Source organism: Lontra canadensis, unplaced genomic scaffold, assembly GCF_010015895.1.
Source record: "Lontra canadensis isolate GAN:19392208 unplaced genomic scaffold, GSC_riverotter_1.0 scaffold41, whole genome shotgun sequence".
In the NCBI taxonomy this organism is placed as follows: Eukaryota; Metazoa; Chordata; class Mammalia; order Carnivora; family Mustelidae; genus Lontra; species Lontra canadensis.
In genome coordinates, this window is record NW_022631035.1 from 11,822,502 (window position 1) to 11,850,288 (window position 27,787).

Below are 27,787 nucleotides of genomic sequence, written 5' to 3' on the forward strand. Positions count from 1 at the left end.
CACCCCTAGCTCAACTCTCAAGTTTGGACACGACGATGAAAATGTCCCCTCTCCCCCATCCGTGTTTAAAGCAGCATATCCATTAACTGGGGGGTGGGGGAGGCGGGGAATCAATTGTTCAATAAATAGCAGGAAGGGCTCCTGTTCAGGGAAGCTATACACAGTCCTCAGTTTGTGGGTTTCAGATCCCCAGGCGGTCATATATTACCTGCGCATGGCAGTCTCTCCAATACAGCCCGCATCTTCAATAGCCAAGAGTGGTCATGTTTTTAATAAATAGTTCAGGCTTTTCTTATCTCAGTACCCAGCTCGTGAATAATGAAAACCAACCTCCCTACCCTCCCCACCCTCCCCGAGTGGCCAGTGGCCAATTCTTCCTGGGATTTTTGTCTTCTTCATTGGTTTAGTTTTCCTTCAAAACATCTCATCGCGGTCCGTCATGGCCAAGGCCGGTGGCGCGGGCGGGCAGCCCCGTAGTCCCACCAGGGCCTGACCCCCACCGAGGCTCAGTCGATCCTCTCCACCTTCCCCAGGATCCTGCCTTCGTACATGGGGAGCACCGCCTCATCGTCCCAGATCTCCTCAAACACGGCTCCGCAGGCAAACTCGTCACTTGCTTTTTTGAAGTAATACCTTAAAAGGAAAACCCAGAGAACGTCTTGGTGAAAAGTGCGTTTTCTACTTTGCTTAGGAGAAAGGCAAGATGTCAACCCGGAGGAGGGGTCCTGAGGGTGCTGCTGCGGCAGGTGTGCACGGGGACCCTGGGGGGGGGGGCGCAATGGGGTCACCCAGGACACGGCCCGGGAGCACGGGGCCACGCGGCCTCCTGCCTGCCTTTTCCGCCCAGAATGCTTAGGCCAACCCGCAACCCGCAGCGCCGCGCTGGGCAGAGTGCACTCTGCAGAGAGCGGCCTGAGGCTTTCTCCCCTTTTGGGGAGGGGTGCAGGGAGGGGGGCGGGAAGGGCAAGGCATGCAAGGTCCATTTGCAGCAGCAGCCACCAAGGTTGTGGGGAGGGGGTGTCCCCTCCAAAAGGCCCCAGACCCAGCCACCCTGAACCTGCAGAAGTCTGTAGAAGGCTGACACCTCCGGTCCTTCCCACCCTGCAGTGCCCACAGGCCCACTCCTCTGGCCTGACCCTGGCACAGCCATGGGACAGGCCGCTGCAGGAGGCTGGCCAGCGCCATCTTGCTTCCCAGGGTTGCTGACAGCCCTTGGCCTCGGCCTCTTTCCCCTGTTCTTCCCATTTCCCTCCCCCGCCCTTCCACCCCACCCCACCCCACCCCTCCAGGGTCAAACACTAAAGACCCTTCTATTATGCCCCTTGATTAAAGGTTCCTTTTATCCCACCCCAGACTTCTTTCTTCTAAGGCTGTTTAACTGTGTGGACGCAAATGACCAGCCTCTCTCAGGAAAGCCACATTCAGAAGCAACTGCTGTCCCCCACCCCTGACGGGCCCAGTCCCCGGCCCCTTCCAGGGAGACCCCTCAGGATTAAGCCTGTCCCTGCAAGCTGTCACCTTCAGCCAATAAAGGCCGCTTGTGGAGGGAGGGTCCTGGTCCTCTGGGGGGAGGGGGACAGCACTCTAAAAAATTTAATTGTGTCCCAGGGTTACAGTCGTTTTTTTGTTTCTGTCTTTTCATTTAAAAGAAAAAAAAAATTCCCCTTGGTTAGAGCTCAACTTCTTCCCTCTTTAATGAAAAAAAGCCAAATGCTGTCGGAGATAAGGTTCAATGAAGTGAACCAGCTGGGTTTAGTCAACGTCCCGTTAGTGGTTCCCAGCGAGGCCACAGCGCTGGGGTGACCGCTTCCTACCCAGCGGATGGGGTCAGGGTGCTTGGGGAGCCCGAGCGGGGACGGGGAGGGACATGGTACACAGGGGACCCCAGACAGCCTTGGGGAGGGGGCCCTTCCAGACACGAGGTCGCCCTTGGTCGTGCCCCAGTCCTCCAGCTCTGACCCCTCCGCTCTACCAAGTTGGGTTTCCACGCACGGCCCCTCAGAACAAACACGCGGCGACCTTTTCCAGAACTGTAACCTCTTCCAGAGAGGACAGAGGCCACATTCCCTGGCCGCGGCCCACAGACTTCAAATGCACTGCACTGCCCTCATCTACTCCAAGACACGGGCTTTTGCAATGCAACACGCTTTATGCGGCAAACGGTGCTTTCTTCTGACGTCTGGCACCAACAGCGTCTGGCACGTCTGGAGAGACTGTTCTCCTTTTGAACCCCTGCCATGTTGCGATTACTCAGTGCCCCCCGGGTTCCCCCCCCCACCAACTCCGCGGCCCCATCCCGGCCAGGCTTTTTATTGGGGGCGGTGAGGGGGAGTGCGTGCGGGAGGACGGGGCATCACCCCCACTGGGGGGGCCAGGCCTGGCACCCGGTGCCTCCATGAGCCAGCTCGGGCCGGAGAGCAAGAAGAGAGAGATAAGGCGGCTGGGAAGGGTCTGGCCACAGCCTGATCCAATCAGGAAAGAATTCTGAGAGTCAACCGTTTGTGCAAGTCTTTGTGCATTAAAGGGGAGGCCGGGGCTTCAAAGCCGGGCTTATTAAGTGCGCCTTAGAAAAAACAATCAGAGCCAGATGTGGCCGCAGCGGCTGAGCGCGGAGCTTCCCCTGCAGCCGCCGCTTGGCGCACCAGCGTCCTTCTCTCCCGAAGGTCACCTGCAGGTCCACTCAAAGTCCAGCCGAGTCAAAGCTGAGATCAAAATGAATCCCTGGAGGGGCACACTTGTGTAATTAGTTTCACCTTGTGTCTGTTCAAGATAAAAAAAAAAGAAGAAGAAAAAGAAGAAGAAGAGGAGGAGGAGGAAGAAGAAAAAGCAGCAGCAGAGCAGCCAGGCCTGTTCCCCAACCGCGCTGACACATTTTCAGAATCGTCTCTGGCCTGGTTTCGCGCGGAGAGCTCTACTGCCCAGCTCCACACCCTGCGCCTTCATCACTCACAGGGTCCTTGCCCCTGAGCCCCAGCCTTTCCCTGCAGGAGGAATCACTCCAGGCCCCCCGCCCACCGGGCACCCAGGTCTGGGCGCAGGGCCGGCTCTGGAAGGGACCCAGTCTCGGGGCCCTGCAGCCGGGCCCACCCGGCGGGTCGTGCAATCCTGGGACAGTTCTCCACGCCTGCCTCAGGCTCCAGGTGGGGGTGGGTTGGCACCTTCGGAGCACCTACTGGGCCCCTCCTTAAAGTGAGCGTGCTCAACACCTTGTGTGTGTGCAGGCGCACACGCGCGCGCGCACACACACACACACACACCCGTCTCGTGCACCACAACCCGAGATGGAGCTAGAGCAGAGCCCACGCATGTCTCTGGGATGAAGGCCATCAAGGAGGAGCAGCTAGGACTTGAGGAATACAGGTGGAGTCATCATCCACCCTGCATTCCCGGGGAGGACACCAAGAAGTGGTCCCTGCTCCAGAATCCTCTCTGGGGCCCTAGAAGGCCAGGCAGGTGGCTCCACTGCACAGACAGGGAGAAGAGGGCTGGAGGGAGGGCGAGTGCCCTTCCCAGGAAGACTGGCCAGCCCTGTCCACCCAGTCCCCATCCACGGGGCCGTCCCCTCTCAGTTATGGACACAAGAGCATTTCTGCTTCTCGGGACCCACACCGCAAGGCCACTCTTCAGGGAGAAAGGCTGAGGAAGGAGAATGCTGTCTCTATTTCCAGGCAATGGCCTCTGCCCTTCCCCAGGCCTTCAGTGTGGACAGTCAGTCTCTCCTAGACCCAAGCCTGCTCATCAGTCTGTCCGTCTGTCTCTCCCCAACACACACCCCTTGCTGCCTTTTGGGAAGGGCCTCCACTAGACGGCCAGAGCTCAGCTCTCCTGGCCAAGCCCCCTTTCTCCTTCAGAGTCTCATTCACCTGATAGGAAAAGCCCGTGCAGGTCCCCACAGAGCCCTCCCAGCGGCCTCCCTGTGGCTCCGCTGTGTGATTTCTGTTGGTGGTGAGGGGAAAGAGGAAATGAGAAGGAATAGAAGTGCCAGGCAGCCCGGGGGGCCTCCCTGAGCACCTCCTGAGCCCCCTCCCGGGTCTGGCCAGGCCAGGGAAGCGACTCTGGCTCTCGGTCCTGAGCACACAGAGTGCAGGGCAGCAGAAGCCACAGGGCTCTTACCTATAATTTCCCTTTTTGCTGAGCTGCTCTTTAAAGTGGCCCAGGGTCAGGCTCTGAGCCTTCAGCATCCTCCTGTATGGAATTTCTTCTCCACAGAAAAAGTATGTAACGACCAACTCGCTGGCCTGGAGCGCGTGAACCCCCGCCAGCTTCTTTGGCTCTTTGTGACTGAGAAAAGAAGATGGAATGCAACAAGTTCAGCATTCGAAGGCGGCAAATGCACATACAACACACACACACACACACACACACACACACAGACACACACACAGGCTCTCCAACATGATCTCCGAAGAGAAATCGAGGCTGCACCCGTGAGCTCCAAGGGAGCCTGGGTGTGCCTCCCCTCCCCCCAGGTCACGCAGGCAGCCACTCTGGGGGCACAGTCCAGGTCAACTGCTTGGGGCACCCAGGAAGGGACGATCTCCTCTGGCTTGTACACACTGCTATTGTTCCCCTCACTACCACCAAATGGGGTCTCTTTCGGTCTTGCCAAGGAAGACGAGGTGAGAGGCTGCCATAGAGCCTCGGATCCACTCAACCCGGCGTGGGAATGCTGTAGAGACAAGCCCAGAGCATCTCTGGGGACGACACGGACACCAGAGCCCACTGGGAGGGGAAGTTCAATCATTTCGACCTCCCTCATTTATTCGGAGTTCGCAGAGTGGCTTTAAAAAAAACAAAAAAGCTGCAGGCCTGGACGGCTGGTGCACTTAAGGCCAACCGATGAGAAATGACAGGGCAAGCGTGGCAGCCTGTGCAGGCCACCAGGCATGGCTCACTGCTCAAGATGAACCAGCTAAGGAAGAAAACTTGAATTACTGAGACCATTTTAGACCCCTGTAGCCGATTTCTTTCTAAATGCACCATCCCGGAATTCAACGGAGCCAGGCTTCTCCGCCCACTGGGCAAGAGGGTAACCTGATGGGAAGAACCATGGCACCGCGGGGGAAGACACAGTGTTCTCCCCAAGCAAAAGGACAAAGACAGTCCTTGCGCTCTGCAATGGTGGAGAAGCACCTTTCTGCTCCATGTGACCAGACGTTTCCAGCTTGCTAGTTTGCAAGCTGAATGAGGGCAATGTTTCCATCCCAGGTCGGGGACCCTCTCTTATCCACCTGCTAAGGGCTGCCCGTCGCAGCTTTTGATGAGCATGTGCCCAGGAGCCCTGAGCCATCCGAGACCTCGGGAAGGAACACCTTTGTACGCGTCCCAAGGCATCTCCCCGTGTTGGCGGGGTTTCCAAGACCCGCCTTCCAGCCGTAGGGCGCTGACCCTTCTCTGTGGCTACTGTTCAAAAGGGGACTTTTATAAACTAGAGAAAGTTTCCAGGAACCCCAAGGCCGGGAAGTCAATGCCCCGAAATATAAACCACGCGCGGGCTTCTCAGCAAGGTCAGGTAAAGACACTCACTCTTCGGAAGCCAGGCTGGGGCTGGAGAAGGGCGGGGCTCCCGCCTGACCCCCGGCGGAGTGATTCCTGTCCCTCTGCTGACCGGCCGCACAGCACCTGAGGACACAGTGGGAGTGGAGGAGTGAGAGGCACGCGGGGAGCAGGCAGAAAATCCTGACGCTCTGGGCTCTCTCTGTAGACCCAACTTCCATCCGTGGGGAGCAGCCACCGTAAGCCCCCTGGGAGCCCAGGGACTGGGCGATGCGCGCCCAGGCAAAGGGCCGAAGCTCTGGATCCTCCAACTATCAGGTGTCTCACACGCTCATCTTCCCAGTCTTGCGGGATGGGGGCATTTGCAAGGAGGGACAGACATTCACTGTCCTCCCGGCCGCCTCGCCTAACACACAGAGCCCGGCTAGCTCTTCAGAACAAACAGAACTAAAAGAACAGTTTCTTGAGGGTGGGAGAGAGACGGGTCTGTAGCCAGAGGCCACCCCTCCTTGCTGAGCGCCGCTCCAGACGCAGGCAGAGAGAAGGCCCTTCCCCGCAGCCCCAGCCACCGCCCCCACCTCTGCGTCGCCACTACTCACCGCTGTTTGGGGGGCTTGGACACCTCAGCCAGCCGGCGGCAGGCCTCCTCCAGCTGCGCCAGCGTGTTGGGCGGGGTCAGGGGAGGCATCGCCGGGTCCTGGGTGAACGGGTGGGCTCGGGGGGTGGCGCGGGGGTGCCCGTTGCTGCCCCCCAGCAGGTGGTGCCGGCCGGCTCGCTCGGCTAGTGGCGCACGGGCGGACTCCAGCGGGTAAGCCTTCTTTGTGCTTTGGGCACTGGGCAAGAGGAGAGAGAGAGAGCAGAAGGAAAGAAAAGGGGTTAAAAATCTGGAGACGATGACTTCAGTAGAAACTTCTCTATCCTGCCTTCAAAAAGAAAAAAAAAAAAAAAAAGATCCTATCCTCACACAGACAGGGGGCGGTGCCAAAACAGGGCATTTTTGCGATCTGCTCAGTCCGGCGTTTAATTATGAAGACGGCCGGAGCACACGGTCCCATGTTTTCAGCCAACTGCAGAAACGGCCACCCCACAATACCTCCGCAGGGACGCCCGTGACCCCGGCCGCGGCGGCGGTGCTCTTTACCTAGGGGCCTTGGGTTTGCTCTGCCGCTCACTCTCCAGCATCCACTGCCAGACATCCTGCGACCTGTCTCCTTCCTCCCCTGGAAGCTGCAGGGCCCCCGCTCCGCCGGGCGCCCCTCCTTCCCTGGCGGGCGGGGCCAGGCCCGGCTCCACGCTTCTCCCACTGCGCTTGGGCAGGGTACTGCCTCTGCTGCTGCTGCGGGGAACCAAGAACCACACCCAGCCCCAAGGCCACGTCACATCTCTGGGGCTCCTCGAATCCGGGCAGGTCGGAGAGCAGCGCGGGGAGACACGAAAGACCCATGCACCTGCTCCCCCTACCACCCCCCACCCCGCGCTTCCCTCCTGGAAGCTAATTGCCTATGAACTCCGATATACCCCCCCAACCTCGCACCTGCCCGGGTCCCTGGGTGAGAGAGAAAGCCCCAACGGGATACCCTGGTCTGCCTGGCACTTACCCAAACTGCTCCGCCTGCGCGGGCTCCACTGCCTTGGGGTGACTCCTGCACTTGGAGTAGCAGTAATACTCCGTGCCCCCGGGGCAGAAGCAGCGCACCCTCTGGGCGGCCTCCGCCTCGATCTCCTCCTTGGTCTTGGGGAGGGCGTGGTGGTGGATGTAGTGGTGGTGGACATGCTTGGTGGTCTGCTTGGTCACGAAGCTCTTGGCTGCGAGGAGGGGGCAAGTGGCCTGCGAGGCGGCCACGGGGGGCAACTTGCCCCCGGGCGGGAGCAGGGGGTGGTACGGCTGATGGTGGTGGTGGCGGTCGGGGGAGCGGGAGCGAGGGCTATAGCGGCCCACGCCCGGGGACTGGCAGCCGGGGGTCTTGAGGACCCTGGACAGATGGTCGTCCAGAATGGTCTGCGGGTCTTCCTCGTAGCTGCCGGAGGGCAGGAGGGAGAGAGGGTGCGGGGCGGGGCCCCCGTCCCTGGAGCTCAGCGCAAGCTCGGAGGCCTCCTCTTCATCCTGAGGGGCAGGCGGCAGAAGGGGGAAGCGAACCGGTAAGCGGGAGGGGCCAGCCTGGGTCGTCAGTGGGTCACGGGCAGGGGCGGCGCCACGTCTCGCGGGGACAGTGGAGGGGTGCGGACGGCGGGGCGCGGGCCTCCCCGGGGAGTGGACGGGGGCCCGCACTACCTCTCGGATCTGCTGCAGACGCTCCTCCAGGCTGTGGCGGCTCTCCAGCTCCAGCTTCAGCTTCTCCAGCCTGGAGATGAGCTCGGCCGCGAAGGTGGCGGGCTCCACGGGGGTCATCTCCTTGGGCAGGCGGTGGGTTCTCTACGGGGCGCGGGGAGGGAAGACGCGAGGCATGTTCAGCGGGGCCAGCACGCGGTGCGCACCGGAGCTTCCTGGGCCTGGCGGCAACGGCCACGGCCACAACCACAACCACAACCACAGCCACGGCCAGAGCTGCAAGGGTGGACAGGCAGGCGGGCAGAGAGCGGCGGGCGAGGCGCCCGGGCTGCTCGGGAGCTTTATGCGCCAGCGCCGCGGCCTCATGGAGAGCCATGGTCCCCACCAGCGTTTGCCTTGGGCAGGAGCAGTTGGTCGCACTCCGAGAGGCCCGGCTTGTTCTCTCTGTAGTACAACCAGCCCATCAGTAGCTACTCTGAAGTAGGAAATCTTCAAAGACTGTTGTCAAACATCAAAAAAAAAAAAAAAAGCAGCCCTCTGCAGTAGGGAGGGAGGAGAGAGGGACCAACTCAAGGAATAAAAAGTAGAGTCTAAACAGAAAGGGAACTGGAAATTAAAAAAAAGACTGGAAGGGAGGTGGGGGCCATGGGGGGGGCAGGAAAAAAAAGGGAGTCACACAGCTGGATCAGAAGAAGTGGTAATTTATTTCGTGGCCGCACACTGCGCACCTCTGAGGTGGTGTTGTCTCAACACTGTCCTAGATCTCCCCGGCTCTCCGCGCCCCTCCTCCCCAGCTCTTTGTACAGAAAATGAAGAAAGATGCTGCGGGCTAGCAGAGCACCACTGCGCTGGGCTGCCTGAAGCTGATCTATCAAGGGAAAAGGGAACATCTCCAAATCAAGTACAGAATATAAAAAGGCACCTAGGGTGCCTGCCAAAAGCAGCAAACAGAGGACTCCCACTGCCGGGTTCTACATCCTCTGGTCCTCCCGCCACCGCCGCCCCTCTGGCGGACGGCCTCGTCCTTCCTCAATGGCCCTCTTGCTCTGCCCTTTCCTTCAGGATGAGTGGGGGAGGCAGAAAGCTGACCTGGAAAGGTCTGTGTTCCCCCTGCAGCTGAGCAGGGCTCGCCTCCTTGATGGGCACCCACAGAGCCAGGGAACCATGTATGGGGGTGGGGCGGGGAGAAAGGCCCCCCAGGAACAGGCCGTTCTCAGGCAGGCTGGCTCCATTCGGCCCAGATCAAAGCTCTGCCTTATGGAGAAAGTCGATTTGCACACCCCAGGACAAAATCACCTAACGTACAAGTGTGGGCGGTAGAATTTTTATTCACACGCATACTCCTCTGCACCCCCAAAGCCTGCCCAGAAAAGAACCTGTGTCCCCAATACCGCTGTGTTTGGGGGGGGGGGTTGCTGAAGGGCCCCAGGAAAGCATTGTTAATATGCTAAATTTTCGGACCAAGTCCCCTCTGGACGGTCAGGGGCTTTCAGAGAGGAGCTGCTCTAAGCGACAGTAACCCACGCACTCCCCACAATGTCAGATCAGCAACTGGATGTGTTAATTTCCTGAATGAAACATCACTGATGAGCCAATGGCATTCTCGGAAGCTGGCAGGAAGGATTTGCGAACGGAGGTGCCACTCAGAGCTCGTCACTCCCCTCCCCTCCCTAAGGACAGTACTCTTGCAGCCTTGGATCTCAGCGTGTTGCAAGAAGCACAGCTCCTAAAACACAGACGAGGGGCATCTGCTGGGTTTAGGGGGGACCACATGCTGGCCGCCCTCCGGGCCTTGGAAACAGAGGAGGAGATACAAGGAAAGGATCTTCATGCCATGCTGGCCTCTCCTGTCAATCACAGGGAGAAGCTGCTCATGAGATCCTAACTTCCCAAGGCTTCATTCATTCAGCATTTATGAAGTGCAGATCCAACAGGAGGTACTAAGCCAAGTTGTGGGGTTGGGAACAGACAAGACAGGACAGCTGCCTTCCGGGTCTTTGGAAGTCAACAGGAGACACGACCCAGGGATGCACTTTTCCTTCTGAGGGAGGCAGAGATGCCTGCAGCCTCCTCATACATGCAGTCAATCAGCACGTTTTAGTAAGCACCTGTTATGCACCAGCCATAGTCACTGTGTACAGGGCATTTCGTGGAACAGACAAAACTCCCTGCCCTCGGGGGATCTCCATTCTAGTGGGAACCCACAGAAGGAAGCATGGCTTAATCCCACCATTGCTTGGTTTCTGTTAGAGAACTGCTGTGGTTTCTTCTTTGGAAAGAATCTTCTTTGTTGAATTGAGAAAATGTAGAAGTTCAAGGAGGTCGTCTCAAGCTTCCCTCTGCTCAGCATCACAGCCCGAGGAACCAGGTAACAACACCTCTTGCCTGGTTCCCCCTTTCCTTCCCTTTCCCCTAGCATACCCCAGGCACTGCTGCTCCTCTGACCCTAGACCTGCCCCCCTCCACCTCCCATCCCTCTTCTGCAAGACTCAACATGGCCAAAACCACCTGCCTTCCCCTTCCAGACAATACTCACCGGGAAATGAGGTAGAGACACTTGGCCATTGGCCTTCACACTGCGATGCATTTCTCTCTGGAGCTGTTTCTTACTCCCCACACGGTAAGGAGGGATTCCATCTCTAAGGGAAGGGAAAAGACAGAACCCACAGGCTCAGGAGGATGCTTTCAGCATGTGGGCTAAGTCCCAAGCCCTTCCGAGACCCAGGGGTGGAGAGGGCCTTTGCATGCCTCCATGCACTTGTGCCCCCGTCCTGGGCCCCACGGCTACTACCCCCAAGGGGAAAGACCAATCCCAGATCCAGCTGCCAAGCCCCCTGCCCATCAGCCACCTCTGGCAACTTGGCTCCCTCTCAGATTCGGGACCAACAACTTGGAAAGAGCTCGGTGAGGTCCTCCTGCAAGCTCTGCCTGGGAAGTGGTTACACTCCAGCCAGCCCAGAGTGATGGCTCCCCGTTTTATCTCACAGGCGGTACACGTGGGAGAAAACTCAGGCCCCTTTGGAGCACACCAGGGCAAAACACTGCAGGAAGAGGGACCAGGCCCGCAGAAAGCTGAGCCTAGTGAAGTGGTGCATCCTTCTCCAACAGTCAAGCCCCCGCCTGTTTCCAAATGTCTTCCTTTTATAAATCACCCACAAGAGCATCTCTGGGATCCTCCATCCCCCGGCTCCAAACCGTACTGCTAACCGCCCCCCTCCAAATGAAGGAATTCCCACGGACACGGGACCAATGTGGGCATAAAGAAAAAGCACCTATTATGTGGCACTCTGAGCAATTTCAAGTATGTGAGCACCTACTACGTGAGACCTTACTCCAGGCGCCGGGCGACACAGCAGGGACAGAAGGGGATGAAGATGCTGACGACTGCTCTCACAAAGCGTACATTCTAACAGGTGGTACGCAGGAAGTGGAAAATATCAAAGCAAAACCTACAGCATGTTAGAGAGTGTTAAGCACTGGGCCAAAATACAGGGAGAGACAGGAAGGAAGGATGGGGGGCGGTGAGGGAGTTCCAGTTTTATGCGGAGGGCTGGGGAGGGGGTGCCAACCAAGTCCTCACTACGAAGGCGACCTTTGAGTAAAGACCTGCAGGCAGGATGAGCCTCTATGTCTCTCCCCAAAAAGAAAAAAAAAAAAAGCAAGTGGAGGAGGTAAGAAAAGTAAAGAAAAGCCTCTTCACTAAGACATGACCTGGAGAGACTATGATTTTTTTTTTTTTTTAAACTTCGTGCTTGAAAGCAGTCCATGGTCAAGGTGTGACTCTTTTCCCCCACTGCTGGCCCTTCCAGAGGCCACTATCGACAAAGCCTCATTCCCGCATTCTCATAGTGAATCATGCTTGGAGGCTGTAAATACTGAAATTAGGTATTTGGTTATTTCCCTTTTCCTGGCATTTTGTTCATCACTGGGTGGAAGGAAGAAAAACATCTCTGGTTCACCAGCCATGGGTGAAAATCAGCAATGCCTAAAAATACCCAGGAGCAGCCGGGGGGAACCAGTTGACCTCCAGCTCCTTATCTGTAATGCCCTAGAATTCCAAGCAGCTGCCTTTTCCAGAAATCTGTTGACCTAGGCCAGATCACAGGGGATGACACAGATCATGGCCGGTCCATACATCCCTGAGGTCAGTTAGCCGAAGCCTGGCTAGGAATTAGCACAGAAAGGATCGTTTTATAGAAGGTACAGGGGGAGAAAAGGTGTCAGTATCTAAAGCAGGGGGACACCTGGGGGGCTCAGTCGGTTGAGCGCCTGAGTTTTGATTTCGGCTCAGGTCCTGAGCTCAGGGGTTTTGGGACCCAGCTCCGCATGGGACAGCTTGCTCAGCAGGAGTCGGCTTCAGATTCTCTCCCTTGGTCCTCCCCCCCACTGTGTGTGCTCTCTGTCTCTCTCTACAAATCTTTTAAAAAATATATCTAAAGCAGGATTATGCACACAAGGGTGAGTCCCATCCCAGAGAAAGGGCAAGAGGGCCAGAGACAGCACACCAGGCGACTAGCGCAGACTCCATGTCCAAGACAGCCCCCCACGCACTTGACCAGGCCCTCGAAGGCCAGGTGGGATAAAAGGGTCTAAGTTCAGAAACTTACTGAACCACCTGGTATATATTTACCAAACCTCAATGTTTTCACGTTGGGATCACCTACAAGATGGGAGAAAACTGGGCGCTCACGAGCATGCCTGGCTTGACCAGGAACCAGATTCCACCCAAGGGGCTGAGTCCTATGTGAGGTGGCCTGCCCCAAGGTACGTATACTCCAACTTCATCCCGAATTCACCCAGTTTTACAGATAGTCAGAGACCCTCTGTAGCTCTCGTGGGGTCAGTCAGTAGCAATTAGACCCAGGATCCCAAATCTGAGCCATAGCCAGACTCCTGAACAGGTGTCCTTAACTCAGCCACCTACCCTCCCACCCTACCTGGAGGAGCCAAGCTTCCTGTTGGTTCATTTCCTAAGCCCCTTGAAGTCACATGACACTCTAAAGGGGCAAATGGAAGACTTGGGGAACATTCCGGAACACAGTACCCCACCACTTGGTACTCACTGGCTATGGGGCATGCCAGGTAGTTTCCAAGGCACCGTGAGGATCCCCTTGTCTCTTGCCTAATGTTCCTTGAGGGGTGAGGGTGACCGTGGAGGTCCTCCAGGTTGGGTCTCACACGGATCTAAACAACTTCTATTAAGCCAGGGCTGCCCCACAAATAACGCCCATGACTTTCTCCTGACCAGCAACACCTCTGCAGACTTCCAAAGGGTGGCTGGCCTCTGCTCCAGTCCTCTTCCTGACAGTTTTGGGGGGGGGGGGGAGTAGGAGTCAAGCACTCCACAGACTTCCCTGTGACATGGGGAAGACTTCAAGAGCCCGAGAGGAGGTCCCCACCCATCCCCCAAGACTCTGTCTCCTCAAGTGTCCTCTAGAGCCTCTGCTCTTCCCTTTTCCACCCAGATGGAAATCCGAGGTAAGGTTTTTTATACCTCTTGCTTTTTCCATACAAAGCAGAAGAAAGAAGAGAACTGGGGTAAGTACATATAGAAAGGGGGAGGCGGGGAGGAGCAGGTTCCTGGCCAACTGAAGGCAGAAGAACAAATGATTTCAGCACTGCCCCTAGGGCAGCTGAAGGAGCCAAACTCAGGACAGGAAACCTGTGACCGAGGCTGAGAAGAGAGAGCGCAACTTAGAGAGGCTCGATGAGGCGTATGAATAGGCACCTTCACGAAAACAGGGCTTTACCCCCGCACCAGCCAAGAATCTTCTTCCCAACAGCCCCGCACTCCGGAAGAGGGCCACTCCGCCTCGGACTCAGGCTCTAGACCTTCACAATCCATCGTCTCCCAGATGCTCAGCACAGTGAGCTACCAAGTGCCCGAGTTCTGTTCCCTACACCGTCCTCTGCTAATTATAAGCATTTTAGCTAACGAGCCCACTGCTGGGCCCAGCCACTTCTGGGGAGCGCTGGTCTTGAAGCGTGGACTCCACTCTGCTGCCACGTGAGCCAAGCCCATTAGCTCGGCCTGCGGACTCCGCTGCGCCCAGCCCAGCCTGAGCACCGTCCTCCCGAGGCTTCGCGGTAAGCGTCGCGGTCACACACGTGTCCACTCCCGCTCCCATCTGGCAACCACTCAGAAGGCAGCCTCTGATCGCAGCCGACATCAAAAGCCTGGTTTTGTAAGATCAGATCACATCTGAACTTCACTCGGGGGCCTTTGCTGGTGCCCAGAGTAAACCCATGAATAAGATATAAGGAAATACAAGTCAATAAAGAAAAGAACCCGTTCCACCCTTCGGCAGGAACCGCCATGGCAGGCTCCCGCGCTGCTTCTGTGACACCCGGAGCGGAAGCGGCCTCCACACCGGGCCGATCCTAACTCCAAGAGCAGCTCTGCACAAAGACAAAGACACCCAAGAGATGCCCCCTGTGTCGCATGCGTCGCTTCCACGCTTCCTGGCTGTGCCCTGCATACAGGGGCCACACTTGGGCGGCGCCCGCCCCCCGTGGCATCCTCCCAGGCCCGATGCTCCAGGATGGCCCCACGAGCCTCTGCGCCTGGCACTCTGAGGGACCGGAGTTTAGGACTTTGGGGAGACTGGCAGCTAACTGCCCCCGCACACACACCGAAAAAAATAGAAAGCGATTTCTTCTGAGAATGGTGGTTTCAGAGTAACAGGCTCATAACACCGCCTTCTCCGAGGCCTACCATGAAGGCCCAAACCCCCAGCCATCTTTAACAGGCTTTTTCCTTAGCAGGAAAACAGAAGTCAGCAGTGGGCTTTGCGGGAGGCAGGGATTTTTCTGGAGCCCCCGGCAGCTCTGTACCTCCAGGCCCCCCAAGGGCTCCCCGGAACAACCCAGGGCAGGCCAGCCCTGCCCAGCTTCCACTCGGGCCCTCTGGCAAAGGCCCCCGGGACTTCATTGGTCCTGTCGAAAATGAGACGATTGCTTCCCCGGCTTGTGTCTAATGAACTCCGACCTTCTGGAGTCTATTGAAGGCCGCCTGTGACCCCCTCTCCCCTCCCCAGCCAGGTCCCCTCCCCACCCCCCAGCAGGGCGGCCAGCCCCACTCCCCAGCCCCTGGCAGCCCAAGCCGCCCACTGTGACAGGGAGAAAGAGCCAGGGCTCTCTTCATGCTTTATGGGGCGTTCCTATTCACTTGTTCAAGGAAATTTCAAAGGGGCCTGCTACCCTCTTATCCCCGCTAAGCCTCCCCAGAAGAACAATGGGCTGAAAGCGGTTCAGTACCACTTTTCATCCCCCACACACTTTATTTCTCGCCTGCTCCCTGCTCTCATCTGTGCGAGGCCCACAATTGGCCGCGCTCTGAAGAGGGGTCTAATCCCAGCCCTGGGAATCCCGGTGACCCGCCCAACGCCAGGCAGATCACACCCACCCTGGGCCAGCCGGCCGGAAAGTGGCCCGCACAGCCCAGGCTCTCCGTGCACGCCAAGCCTTCAGGAGCAGGATGGCCCAGGGACGCCCAGCGCCTGGCAGCCCGAGACCCAGAGGAACCCCACCCCCACCCACCACCCAGAGGATGGGTTCTTATTCCAGAGAACTCTTTGCCCCCACTGTGGTCTGCATGAGACAAATGGCCCTGGACAAACAACTCCAGAGAGAGAGGACGACCCCACACTGATGAGATATTTGCCCCAAGTTGGCATGACCCTGCCCAACGGGTAGAGCTGTGCCGGTGGCTCAGGGATGACCTTCCCGTCTGGCTGGGAGAAGGCTTCGAGGCAGGTAACACTGACGTCAAAAAGGTCAGACCCAATACTAAGGCCCTGGGGCCCCAAGCCTTCCAGGCACTTGCCTTTGGCCCTGATGTCCTGCCACTCGGGACCCAGGGGTACTAGCATGCCCCAAAGAGAAAGTGATGCATCGAGGGGCTCACCCTTTCCTGGCCCTATAGCCACATGCAGTTTACTAGCCCGCGCCCTATCCCAGTGACCTAGAACAGCCGACCAGCCAAGGTAACCTCCCAGGTTACCTCCAAGGTAACCTCCCATGTCCACAAGTGTCTCCGCTGACATGTAAAGGGCGAGAACTTTCAAGTCATCTCTAAAAAGACAAACTGAGAAAGTCCTTCTGGGAAGGGGCTGATGAAGAGGGGTGGGGGGAGGGGTGGGGCCAGTGCCAAAGAGAAGTTAGAACTTGTTCCCTCCTATCCCTCCCCGAAACCATTCAAAAAAGAAAGCAGTGTGGATCCCTAATAGATAAAAGGACCTCAAAGCAGCTTAAAGGTCTCATTCCCAATGGGTCCTCCCAACACGTCGTGTTTGCGGGGAGGGAAGTGACAGGCAAAAGACATAGGCCTTGGAGGAGAGCTCCATCCTGCTGCACTAGCAAAAGGCCCGACTGTCCCAGCTGTGAGAGTCACAAGTGACCACCTGTCTCCTGACCTCTTGTGGGGCTCAGACAGGCATGGGGACTACACCCAAGTTAGCTCATCAGGAATCCAGAACAGTGCCTCCATGGTGGGGGCTGACATGCAGGCAAGGGCCAGAAAGCCAGCCAAGAACAGCCTCTAAGAAAACCAAACAGAAGCCTTATAGTCTTAGCACCCTCATTCCAACCTAACGAACTCTTTCACTCAAGACGCTAAGACTGCCCCCCCACACACAATCCACAAATAAAAGCTAAAGGAGTAGTGTTGCTAGAAGCAAGCACACAGACAGACTATGGCAAAATATGGCAGTAGGCAGAATGACTAGAGAAAAACGGAAAACCATTTTTCCAAAAGTGGGGGTGCTGCCAGTATGCCTACGCAGGGGCAGACGGCCTTACGTGGCCTTGTGCACTGGGAGGAAACACTACAATACAGCATGAAAACAGATCGGATATTAATGATTGAGATCAAGCAATAAATTATGCCTCATCCTATTCAATTAACATAGGAAAAATGGTATTGTTTTAAGGACTGTGACCATCAAAGGGTAACTTTTCTCAAGTTTGGACAGGAAACTAACTTCCACAGAACCCCTCATTTCTCCATGTTGGATGAAAGAGGTGTACCCTTATTCGCTTCTTATTAACGCCAAAATGCTCTTCTTGCAGTAAAATGGAACCTGTCACCTTGTGGCTCTCCCTCCCTTGACTGACAGGGGGATCTGAGATAACACAAGGAAAGCCACTGGGAGACCAACCGTGGAATCCCAAACCAACCATATTGACTTCCCTTCCAAGCGGCCCCATGCCACAGGCCAAAACACAGTACCCTGGCCAATGGAAACCAGATCATTTCCAACAAACTGGAAGAAGAGATGGTCCAGTGAGGCTGCTAAAAGGAACAAACTCTACATACGCCATGATACATGGCTCAGTGGGTTTGCCTTTCCAAACTGTCCCCTTGGCAAAAGAGATTCCCACTGCAAACAAACCTGTGGAACGTCTTCAAAGACCCTTTCTGGAATGGCAGTTCTCAACTGGACGCTGTGTGGACTCTTGGGGGACTTTTGCCCAACCCCAGGCTTCACTTCCCTTGGCTCTCCTGAATCAGAATTCCAAAGGATGACAAGAGATGGGGTACCCCATTCCACACACACACACACATACACACACTGTGATGAGACAGAAAGAATGGCTGTTCTCCACACAGAGATCACCACTGCATGACTTCAGATGACTTTCAATGCAAACTGTGACCCCACCTGACAGACCCCACCTGCTGACCTCCTCAGACTTTGCAGGCTGATGACTTGGATTGTTTTTGGAAAGCAAAGGAACAAACTCTAGGGGTGTGGGGGGATGGGAGAAATAGGCAAAGAGCGCCAAGAGGTACAGACCCCCAGTTACACGGTAAGTCAGTCACGGAGAGGAAGAGTACGGCATGGGGACCTTCGTCAATAGCACTGGAGCAACGCGGGCTGGTGGCAGGTGGGGACTACACTCGTCATGGTGAATACTGAGCCATGTACAGAATGACGGGATCACAATGTTGTGTACCTGGAACTAGTACAACGTGGTGTCAACCATACTTCAACAATAAATTTTTTTTTTTTTTTTTTTTTTTTTTTTTAAAGAAAGGAGCAAACCCTTAGTATGCCAGATGCGTTCGACTTCCAAAGATCCCAGATCAGACAACTTTGGAGAGAAGCCCTACTCGGTGGTGGAAGCTGACACAGAGCAGGCACTCCGCCAGCACGTAGTGAGCTGATGTCCACCAGAACACGTCCACAAGGGAACCTCACGCAGCGGGGGCCTTCGCAGAGCTCTGGCTTTCCGACCCTCACCATCAACGCCTTGTCCTTCGGAAACAACCAACACACATACACAGAAATCCTCCCTACGCCACCCCGTCTCCCACCTCCTGGTGCTGCAGACTGGACACCTTGGGCTTCAAGACCAGCCGTGCACGTCCACCACGAAAGAAAGGCAACGTCTTCCATTGGATCGTCATCTCAACCTTCTACCTTACTTTAGGTTTCCATCAGCCAACTTTCCTTCCACGGCTCTAAGCTTGCCACCGCCTGGATGACCCCATCGCCCCCCACGCCCCACCCGTGCGCCAGCCCCAGCACACTCCCCCACCCCCACCACCAAGCAAATGTCCGCACACGCCCAGATGGGCTTTGCAAGGCCAAGCCGCGAGGGGCTGGAGACTGCAGCCAGCTGGCCTGGCAGGTCACCCTGCCCGCCGTGGACATGACAGGGCTACTGGGATACTTACACGCTGCTGTCCGTCATGGACATGGAGTCATCCGTCAGTGCGTCGCTCGATATCTCACTATCGTTGGCGCTGGTAGCCGGCGCAAAGACAAAGCCAGAGCCTACATGGTATGGATTAACGGGATCGCTCCTCTTGAATGACCTGCGGGAGAAGCACAAGAGTGGCACATCATGGCTTCGCACCAGACACCCAGGCGACCAGGCAACTCGGGGACAAGCGAGGGCACGATCCTGCCATGCGCCAGGGCCAACCTGCAGCCCAGGCCCAGCTGCTCACCTGGGCAGACAGCTGGGGCTACTTAAGGGAGGGCAGCTAAGCCACCGGTTCACCCCGGGAAGAAAGCAGGCTGGGTTCCCCTGCTACCAGGGGACAGAGGAGGCCATAAGCAGCCCAGGGGATCCTACAAAGGGCTAAACGCACACTCAGACAGAGGAAGGCACAGCACTCTGCTCTAGGAGGGGAGGCTGTCAAACCAAAGAGGAGAGCAAGTGCGTCGAGGTGAAGGGTCTCCCCACCACCATGGCCAAGCCTGCCCTAGAACACGGTTTTGGGGTCCCCAGGGGTCTTAGGCACCCAAACTCCCCATCCGGGGTCTGTTAGCATAGTTCCAAGATTCACACAACCCAAGGCCTGGCATCACCTTCTCACTTCCACCCCGGGTCCGGGACACTGGACAGATGGGACAGAAAAGCTCCAGACAAGGTTCAGAACTTGTACCCCACCTGGAGCTGGGCCTCCGCTGGGCCCTGCCCCACTCCCCCGCCACCAGGCCTGCCTTTTCCAGGTACCTTGGCTACGATTAAGACAGGCAGGATTCGAATGAGCAGCACAGCTGTTTCAAAGAAGGTCCAGGCCCCTCCTCCGGTGTCTCCCGCCCTTTGTTTCAGTGGCCTCTGCCTGTCCACTCTGCCCTCCTGATCGCCTCCCAGGACCACCAGTGTGCCTGTCCCCTGCTGGGTTGCATTCCTCCTGTGTCAGCAGGCTCCAGCAAGGGGCCCATCAAGCCCGAAGTCACAAATGGCCCCACTGACAAAGACCCTGGCATACTCCATTGGGCCCACCAAGTCTAAGCCAACAGCAAAGAAATCAACTGGGGGAGAAGGGGAAGGCCCAGAAGAGAGAACCCATTCCATCAGGCCATTGCACAGGTCTCTAAAGATGGCCTTAGGGGCGGCAGATGAAAGGGACTCACGAAAGGTCAAAGCAGCCTCTACGTGCCATCGTCCAGCTCCTATCACCTCCTGTGTGTGCAGCACGGTGTTGGGCTCTAGCCTGACCCAGCCTGGGTCTCTGTTCTCTAGGCACCAGTGGGCTGGCCTCCATATCAAAGGGGCACCCTTGGGGAGGTGCGGGCTCACGGAGAGGGGCACGCCTTCACACACATCACAGCCCCCCGTGCTTGCAGCCACCTAGGAGAGAAGGTGTCCTAGGCCCATACAGGACAGCAGCCACCCAGGGCAGAGGCCAGAGTCGCTGGCAAGACGCGGATTTCTTTGGCCCTCACCCAAACTCCTTCTGCCTCCTGATACAGAGACCAGCCTCAGGGGTCCAAGAAGTTCCAGCAGCACGTGGGACCTGGGCCGTGCCACCAGACCAGACGGAAGGAGGGTCGGCTGTGGGCAGGGGTCGCAGCCACAGTGCAGGGTGAGGGCCTCCGTGGGGGCAGCTGAGACAGGAAAGCTTGCACTCTAGCCAGAGTGAGCACACAAAAGAGAAATGTTACATCCAGAGCAGGAACGTTTAGAGCCAGAATGAAGCCAATCTCCTTGGTACAGAGCAGTGAGTAACAGTCAAGCATCACCACAGACGGGGCACTCGGGAGAGGCAGGATCTCCGTTCTGGGTGCGGGTGCACCCCCGCACACAGCAGGTGCTCTACTGCCCAGTCACCCTGCAGCTTCACAACCGTGGCAGGAGGCGCAGAGCCCCAGGTGGAGGCCAAAGGCCTTGCCAGAGGCCACCTGGCTGGAGACGTGGCCACGGGAAACCCACATCTAGGCTCCCCTAGGAGCTCGACATCAGCAGGGACAATGATTCTGTTCTCCTGAGCCAGACTGGAAGACACAGCCAGATGCTGGTACAGAACTTACCAGCAAGTGCAAATGAGGTAGGTCCCACTTGAACCTGTTGAATACCTTGGACCGAGTGACCTTAAAGTGTCCTTGAGACACTGGCCCTGTCCTCAGTGTAGAGAGCAAGAAGTCTCCCCACCTCCCAGAATATGTTGTGATGATTACACGAGGACAGTAAGGCCCTCCGTGCCTTGGCCCTGGTCCCAAGCCCTTGATACGGGATCTCCAGACAGCAAAGCAGGAGAGAGAGGAGTGGTGGGAGCAGAGGAAGGGCAGCAGACTTTTTTAAAAAGAGGAAACGGGAGGAGAGATGACGGAGTACAAATGCCTCTTAGTTGGTAAGGGAAGTCAGAAGGAAGGAGAGGACGGCCATGTCTGGAGCTGCCTCTAAAGGCAGGACAAGAGGGGCGCCTGGGTGGCTCAGTGGGTTAAAGCCTCTGCTTTCAGCTCAGGTCGAGATCCCAGGGTCCTGGGATGGAGCCTGCTTCTCCCCCTCCCCCACTCTCTGCCTGCCTCTCTGCCTACTTGTGATCTCTGTCAAATAAATAAATAAATAAAATCTTAAAAAAAACCCAAAACCTTAAATAAATAAATAAATAAATAAATAAAATAAAGGCCAGACAAGAGGAGAGAGGAAATGGGCTTTAAGTCAGAAAGAAGAAAGCACTTCCTACCAGTCTGAGCGGACCATGGAGGGGATAGGATTATGGAGTCACCCAGGTCTTTTAAAAAAGCCCAAAGCTCCCTGCTCTCTGGGGTGCTCTGACAAGGAAACTTCTCCTGGGTCCCCTCCTAGCTTTCAGAAGCCCAGGGGTAGGAAAGTGCTCTAAGCCCTTCCTGACAGGGACCAAACCAAGGAGCGCTGGTGCTGGCTTAGCTCCGGGACAGCAGGTGGCCACGGTCAAGTCACCAGCTCCATGGACATGGGCTCTCCACCTAAAAAACACCTGGCTCCAACATGCCCGTCGGCAGGAAACTCCTACAATCTCCGAAGACTCGAGGGCACTGCAATTTGGGGAGATGTTGGTAATCCTTCAAAAAACCAAATGCTGAGGAAAACAGAGCTGTCGGGGGTTTGGCTCTTCCTTCTTCCGTGGTATTTATCAGGACTTATGGTCACGCGGCGTTGGTGTCTAGGCCTCAGATGCCTGACAGGCCAGAAACCAGACCGGAAGCTCCATGAGGGCAAGGCCCAGGTTGGTCCCTGGTGCCAGCGGCTCCCCAGGTGGTGGGGCGAGGCAGGAGCTCTAGACTTTGCTCAAGTTCCTTAACAGACACGGGGCCATCTGCTGGGTGGCTGTAAAGTGTTTCAGTCTAAGAGGCATTAGTGCGAGATCAAAAGAGCCCAGGGGGCCTTCAAGAGCTTTCAGACACTGGTTGCTGTCTCTGCGGCATTCCCTCAGACAACGTCCTGAGGTCAACCTTTTGGGGAAGCAAATGACTCCAGACAAATCCCTTCTCCCTCCCCAACCAGAAAGACACAGAACTCAAATCCGTGTGTGCTCATAGCTTTGCACTCATTGGAATGGATCACAAAACACACAGGTCCCAAAATAAACTCATCCTCTTCCGCTTCCCAAATAGAGGGCTGCTTTCGTGACCATCCTTAAAAACAAAATATATTGCCCTTATTAGCTCGCTTGACTGCAAGAAAGTATTTGGGTTTTCCTACAATTGTAACAGAGGAGGGAGGACGGAGCAGAGGAAGGAGGCAGGGTCGTGGAGATAGAAACTCAATTTTTAAGAACCCAGAACATTGTCAGAATCGCCACACGATTTTGAGAAAATGGATTAGAGCCCTTTTTCATGTATCCTAAAAAAAAAAAAAAAAAGAAATGGGAAAGAAACTTGACCATGCTACAGTAATTGTACCCAGATGCTTTATTTCTTCAGGACTGTTATGCTCCCATGGTTGCTGCAAGGATTTTTTAAAAAATATTTTATTTATTTATCTGACACAGAGAAATCACAAATAGGCTGAGAGGCAGGCAGAGAGAGAGGAGGAAACAGGCTCCCTGTTGAGCAGGGAGCCCGATGTGGGCTCGATCCCAGGACCCTGAGACCAGGACCCGAGCTGAAGGCAGAGGCTTAACCCACTGAGCCACCCAGGCACCCCTGCTGCAAGGATTTTAAATTCCTACAAAGAGCAGAGGCCTATAGTACCGATTCTGCAGGGGGCGGACCTGTCGGTTTGCAACGCCCATGGGCAAAGGGCTTTGGGCTGTCAGGCAGCAGGGACTCCTGGGACCTTCAGGGAAGGGAAATTGTTTCCTGGCTCTTCCTTTTTTTCTTCCCCAGCTCGTTCTGATCTCTTATCTTGATGCCTGGGCTGTGGCCCCTGCGCCCTCCCCCACACGCCAGGGCCCAGCCACCCAGAGAACACCAGAGACCTGACGTTTGGGGCCTCCTCTCTCCAAACAGTACAACTTAACAAGTATTTCCACGTTTAGGGCTTGCCAAAAGCCCTCTGACAATGTACTCCAAAGTCACTGCCCCAAAGGCAACCACCAAAGTACACTGCCCCAAAGGCAACCACCTCTTCAAGAAGCATCTTCTAAGGCAAGATGGTGGCGGGGGTGGGGGGTGCATTCAGTAAGGGGCCTGACACTCAGGTGGCCTTGGGCGGCTGAGCCACTAGAAACAGGCCAGCTCTCACAAGTGGGTTTTGGCAAACTGCCTCCTTCAGAGAGCCCAGCCTCTAACTGGGGGCCACTGCTCCCAGCCTATCTTTCCTGTGGCATCATCTTCTTTGATAACTGAGGCCGAGCCTGATTCCAGTGGCTTCGCACAAAAATCCGCCTCCTGAGCAAGCTCTCTCAGAGAACAGGAAGCACTTGGAGCCAGCAGAGGGCCATGGGCTAGGCCCGACTCATCTGAAGGGAGGACAGAGGAGAGGTCCAACGGCAGGCCCAGGAGACCCGCCTGGCACAGGAGGGCACCAGGGCTGGGGCAGACAGGGGAGGACACAAGGGAGCACTCTGTGAGCCCAGCACGGTCTCCTTCCCAAAATACATGCCAGGCCGAGCTCCTCATGCCACCGCCCCTCCGCACACACCCTGGGACACCCCGCGTCTGTGTGCTGGGCTCTGGCACGTGCTCCTACCGCCGGGTCCCTCCGGCTCCGAGTTATTTACAGAGCCCGTCAAAAGCCCAGGCATCCCACTCCAGCGCTCCCAAACCAGAGTCCTCCCCTCCAAGGATAATTCTCGCTCTTCGGTTCCAACTATTTATATCCAACCTGACACCAAATCAGGGAGGCCACAAACAAGTCATTAAAAAGGAGGCCTTCCCCCGAGCGCCCAAGGTAAACACGGGGCCTGGAAACCGGGCCGGCTCCTCTGCGGCTGCGGACAGCAGACCCCTTGGCAGGACTCGGGGGGTCGGCCTCTATCGGAGATGAAAGGGTCGGCCAGGAGCCCCGCATCCCAGGAGCTGGCTGAGGAGACCCAGGCTGAAGTTGAGCTCGCAGAGAAGCGGAGGCCTGGGAGGTGGGCTTCCAGGGAGCGCGGGCCGCCCCGTTCCTGGACCCACTCCTTATCACAGTTATACGACTTCGCGAGAGTTCAGAACCTTTCCCTTTATAACCAGGGCTGTCCTGTCCAGTGTTTTGATCCGAAGAGCGAGCTTGACACAAGCAGGAGGGAGGCTGCCCAGTCATCACAGAGGACATGGGAGGCTAGAAAGACTTCCACCATGTAGTGATGAGTGGACAGGGCTGGAAGCCAGGCCCTGGAAAAATGTGGGACACCTCCCAATATACCCTGTGTCCACCTGAAGATCCTGAACGTTCCAGTGAAACCGAATAGGTCCTAGGTTCTCTGAGAGGATGCCCAGTCAAGACGTGGTGGGCTCCGTGTGGTACAGATAAAACACTTTATTTTAATCCAACAGGGTGCAAAGGCACCCACAAATAGAGTGTGACGACCACAGGGGTGGGTGAGAAGGTGTCATCTACGGATCAACAAAGCCCACAGTCCACACCTTGGAACCACCAAGGACCTCTGGCGCCTGCCCCCAGAATCTCAAAAAGTTCACCAGAGTCATCTCGGGAAAGTTTAATCCTGGTCTGATCCCAGTGGAGGCCTCTGGGAGGGGGAGGGGCCCACCCAGGCTGGCTCTCTACTGCCCACCCACAAAGGGGAGGGGTCGCAGCAGGGTCCTGCCTGGCAGCACTCTCTCTTCGGTGACATCCCAAACCACACGCAAACCACGCACGGTGCTGCTGACAAAGGGGCCACTGTTCCCAAACGAGCCACTCTGGGTCCTGACAGTGGGAAACACAGAAGCTCCACTGTTGGAAAGTCCCTAGAGCAGCAATGAGACCAGCACCCATTTACCAGAACGTTCCCTTAATGGCGTAGCTGCAGGTGCCTGGTGACTGCCTGGCCACAGAGGCCGGACCCAGTATCTTCCGCAAAACCACCTGACACCCGAAGCTTAAAGATGCTGAAACAACTCCTTTTCACGTGATCCTCCACTTCCTTTCAAAAGCCAATGGAGTTCCACCTGGGTGTAGACCAGATGTCTGAATGTGGGTGAACCGGAGCACAAGGCTGCAGGAGCGCCCTCTGGTGGCTGGAGAATGAGCTGTCTTCACTCCCGGTGGGGGGGGGGGGGGAAGCTCTCTGGGCCACCCCTAAATCACTGCTTCTAGGCCCTGGTGTTCCTGTGGGACCCCGGAGGCGGGACCCGCCAAGAGGGCAGTCTCCGCAGAGGCAGCCACCAGACTGCATCCCCGGTCCCAAACACACGAAGAAATACCGGAGGCAGAGAGGGATCAAATGCCCACCACCCCCTCCGCTGCCATGCCTCAAGCAGCGGATCTAGAAGCGAGAGGCTCATTTGGGGTATCTGGAGGGGGAGGGAGGGAGACACACGGAAAAACTCATTTCTAACAGGAGGTCTGAACTTGCTGTCAAAGGTCAAGAATCTTAAGACTTGGCCATTCTGTAAAGGACTGCTGATCTTTGAAGCCTCAAAAAGGCAAAGTACTCCAGGGCCCTGTCCTCTCCATCCAAGACTCTTGTCCGCCAACACTAAGCAACACAACCGTCCACGGAGGTCTGAGCCTCAGGCCGCCAGCATTTAAAATCTAGATTAATCTACCAGCGGACTCTAAAGCCAAGGGTCCTTTACTCGGGAAAGTCACAGGACCTTCCCTAGTTAGAAGGGTTTCTTGCCGGGTGGATACCCAATGTACAAAGAGAACCACAGCCTCAGTTGTGAAGCCAACTGCTGACTATCGTCTGCACGGAGAGTTCGAAAGACCCCACTTACCCCCACGTCCAGTGGGTGCGCACGCTGCTCCCTGGGCCTCCACAACCCAGCTGCCTCCCTGGCCACATCCATTCCTCTCACTACTGATGAGTGGTGAGTGACCCCTTCCAAAACCGGCGCTTAGTGTACTCAGTGACTCAGAGGCATCAAAAGCTGTTGTCTTCTCTCTCTCTCTCTCCACCCCCCCAACCCCCAGCCTTCTAAGACTGGTCCAGGATAATAAGTAACCCGCATTAATGAATACTGCTTGCCACTGTTTGAAGTCAGTCCTGGAAGACTGCAGGCTGCGATTCAGCTGTGTGCGGTACTTCTCCCCACTTTTAACAACGACAAGCCAAGATCAAAGGGTTTGTGGCCAGCGGTCCTAGCTCTCAACAGACCTTCTTCAGCCTCAGAGGCCTATCCATCCCACCATCCATCCCACTTAACTCAAAACATCTGCAAAGCCCACACCAGCCCCTGCCACTCCCCCCCCCTGCCGCCAGCCCCCAGACCCCTCCCTGGAGAGACACCCACCCTCCCCGGACAGACAAGGTCCTACCTGTATCCATTCTCAGCAACCTCGGCAGACCGCACGTTCGCTGTGGCCCTCAGGGTTTTGCTGGACAAGCCAACCACAGTGGGTGACAGTTTGCACTTGAAGTCAGCACAGGCCCACTCCTCTTCCTCGTTCAAGGTGGGGAGATAGCCACACACGACCTTGAGGCTCCCCAGTCCCCCGTTACTCATGTAAGCCGTGTTTTCTCCCCCACTCCTCACATATTCGAGGTATATATCAGAAGTCAAAAACATCTGGTAGGCATTTTCCTCCATCACCGACTGGATCTCGGTCTGCGCCTGGTCAAACATGATGGAATCAATCTGCTGCTTCTTGATGCCATCTCTTATGTAGGTTTTGGTGGCCGGTTTCAGCTGCTTGGAGACGATGCTGTTGTTCTCAATGTACCTCTTGTAGATCGCTTTGGCTACTCGTAAAGTTTTGGTATCCTTCAGGTTCATCTGCCTGAAGCCATTGCAGGCAAACCAGAAGTCTAAGGTATCCACGCATTTGTCCCTCTCCAGGAAAGTGCGGAAGAGATAAGCACCATCTTGATCGCCCAGCAAGGAGTGCAAGGACTTGGTCCACCTGGTCAGAGGGGAATCCGGGGATGCCCGTCCCTCGGGCTCCCCCAACCCATCCTCGTTCCTCCTGGCATTGGAGGAGACAGGCATGGGTTTGGTGACCTGGCCCTTTCCTACCCCGGGCTGGCAAGGCGGGGTCTCCCCTTCTTCCCCGGGGACCGGGGGCCGGGGGGCATCCTCGTGGAAGCTGCTGCTGGGGTCTGGGAGGCGAGTCACCAGCACAGCACTGCTCATGGTGAGGGAGTTCTTCCTCCGGAGTTTGTCCTCTTCCCCCAGCTCTTCTCAGCAATCAGCGTGGTCTCTCTTTCTCTCTCAAGTCAGCAGGGGCTCATCTGAGCCTCCTTTCTGGAAAGAAAAGGAAGGGGGGAGGTAGGGAGAGAGAAAGGGGTATTGATCTAATCAAAACCAGATCTACCCAACATCAAAGCAAGAAAGTAAACAGGCTTTTCAACTCCTCAAATTCAAATCAAGCAACCCAGCTATCTGCGAGGTGCTCATCTAAAGTATCAGACGCTGCTTTTTCAAAGGCGAAATCTGAGCTCCCTGCACAATTGCGGGGGGGGGGGGGGGGGGGGGGGGGGGGGCGGAGGGGCCTGGAAGGTGTAAGACTGAATCTTCCAAAAAGCCCCTGGGCCGGGGTGCACGCAGGGCAGCCTCAGCTCCGCACGGGCTCCGCTGCGCTTTCTTCCCCTCCCCTCTGCTCCCCCCGACCCCCTCCCCCGATAGCATCAACTCCAAAGACGCGCACCGAGCCGCCGGGCTGTGTGCAGGTGAAACCAATTTCGGTAAATTTCCCCACTCCGCTCTCAGCACAGATAACTCGAGCTCCAAACGTGCCCTTCCCCGGCATCTGGTTCCCATTCCCCCCACC

General features: G+C 56.5%; 1 protein-coding gene across 2 annotated transcripts; it reads right to left on the reverse strand.

The window, feature by feature from the left end:
- Window positions 1-460: 460 nt before the first annotated feature.
- Window positions 461-27,181, reverse strand: AXIN2 (axin 2). Of its 2 annotated transcripts, XM_032870790.1 has the most exons (10): window positions 26,336-27,181; window positions 18,447-18,587; window positions 10,302-10,404; window positions 7,769-7,909; window positions 7,095-7,600; window positions 6,638-6,832; window positions 6,096-6,329; window positions 5,527-5,622; window positions 4,114-4,281; window positions 461-633 (listed from the first exon to the last, which is right to left on the reverse strand). In XM_032870790.1, the coding sequence occupies exons 1-10, from the start codon at window positions 27,148-27,150 to the stop codon at window positions 507-509; spliced, it is 2,526 nt and encodes an 841-aa protein (XP_032726681.1). In that variant the 5' UTR covers window positions 27,151-27,181; the 3' UTR covers window positions 461-506. The 2 variants fall into 2 exon arrangements, with proteins under 2 accessions (XP_032726681.1, XP_032726682.1); XM_032870791.1 differs by lacking the exon at window positions 6,638-6,832.
- Between the last annotated feature and the right edge of the window lie 606 nt (window positions 27,182-27,787).

Coding starts and splice junctions, on each gene's coding strand:
- AXIN2 (XM_032870790.1), bottom strand. CDS start 27,150: ATGAGCAGTGCTGTGCTGGTGACTCGCCTCCCAGACCCCAGCAGCAGC. Junction 7,601..7,768: donor GTCTGCAGCAGATCCGAGAG/GTAGTGCGGGCC, acceptor CCTGCCCCTCAG/GATGAAGAGGAGGCCTCCGA. Junction 5,623..6,095: donor TCCAAGCCCCCCAAACAGCG/GTGAGTAGTGGC, acceptor CTGTGTCCTCAG/GTGCTGTGCGGCCGGTCAGC.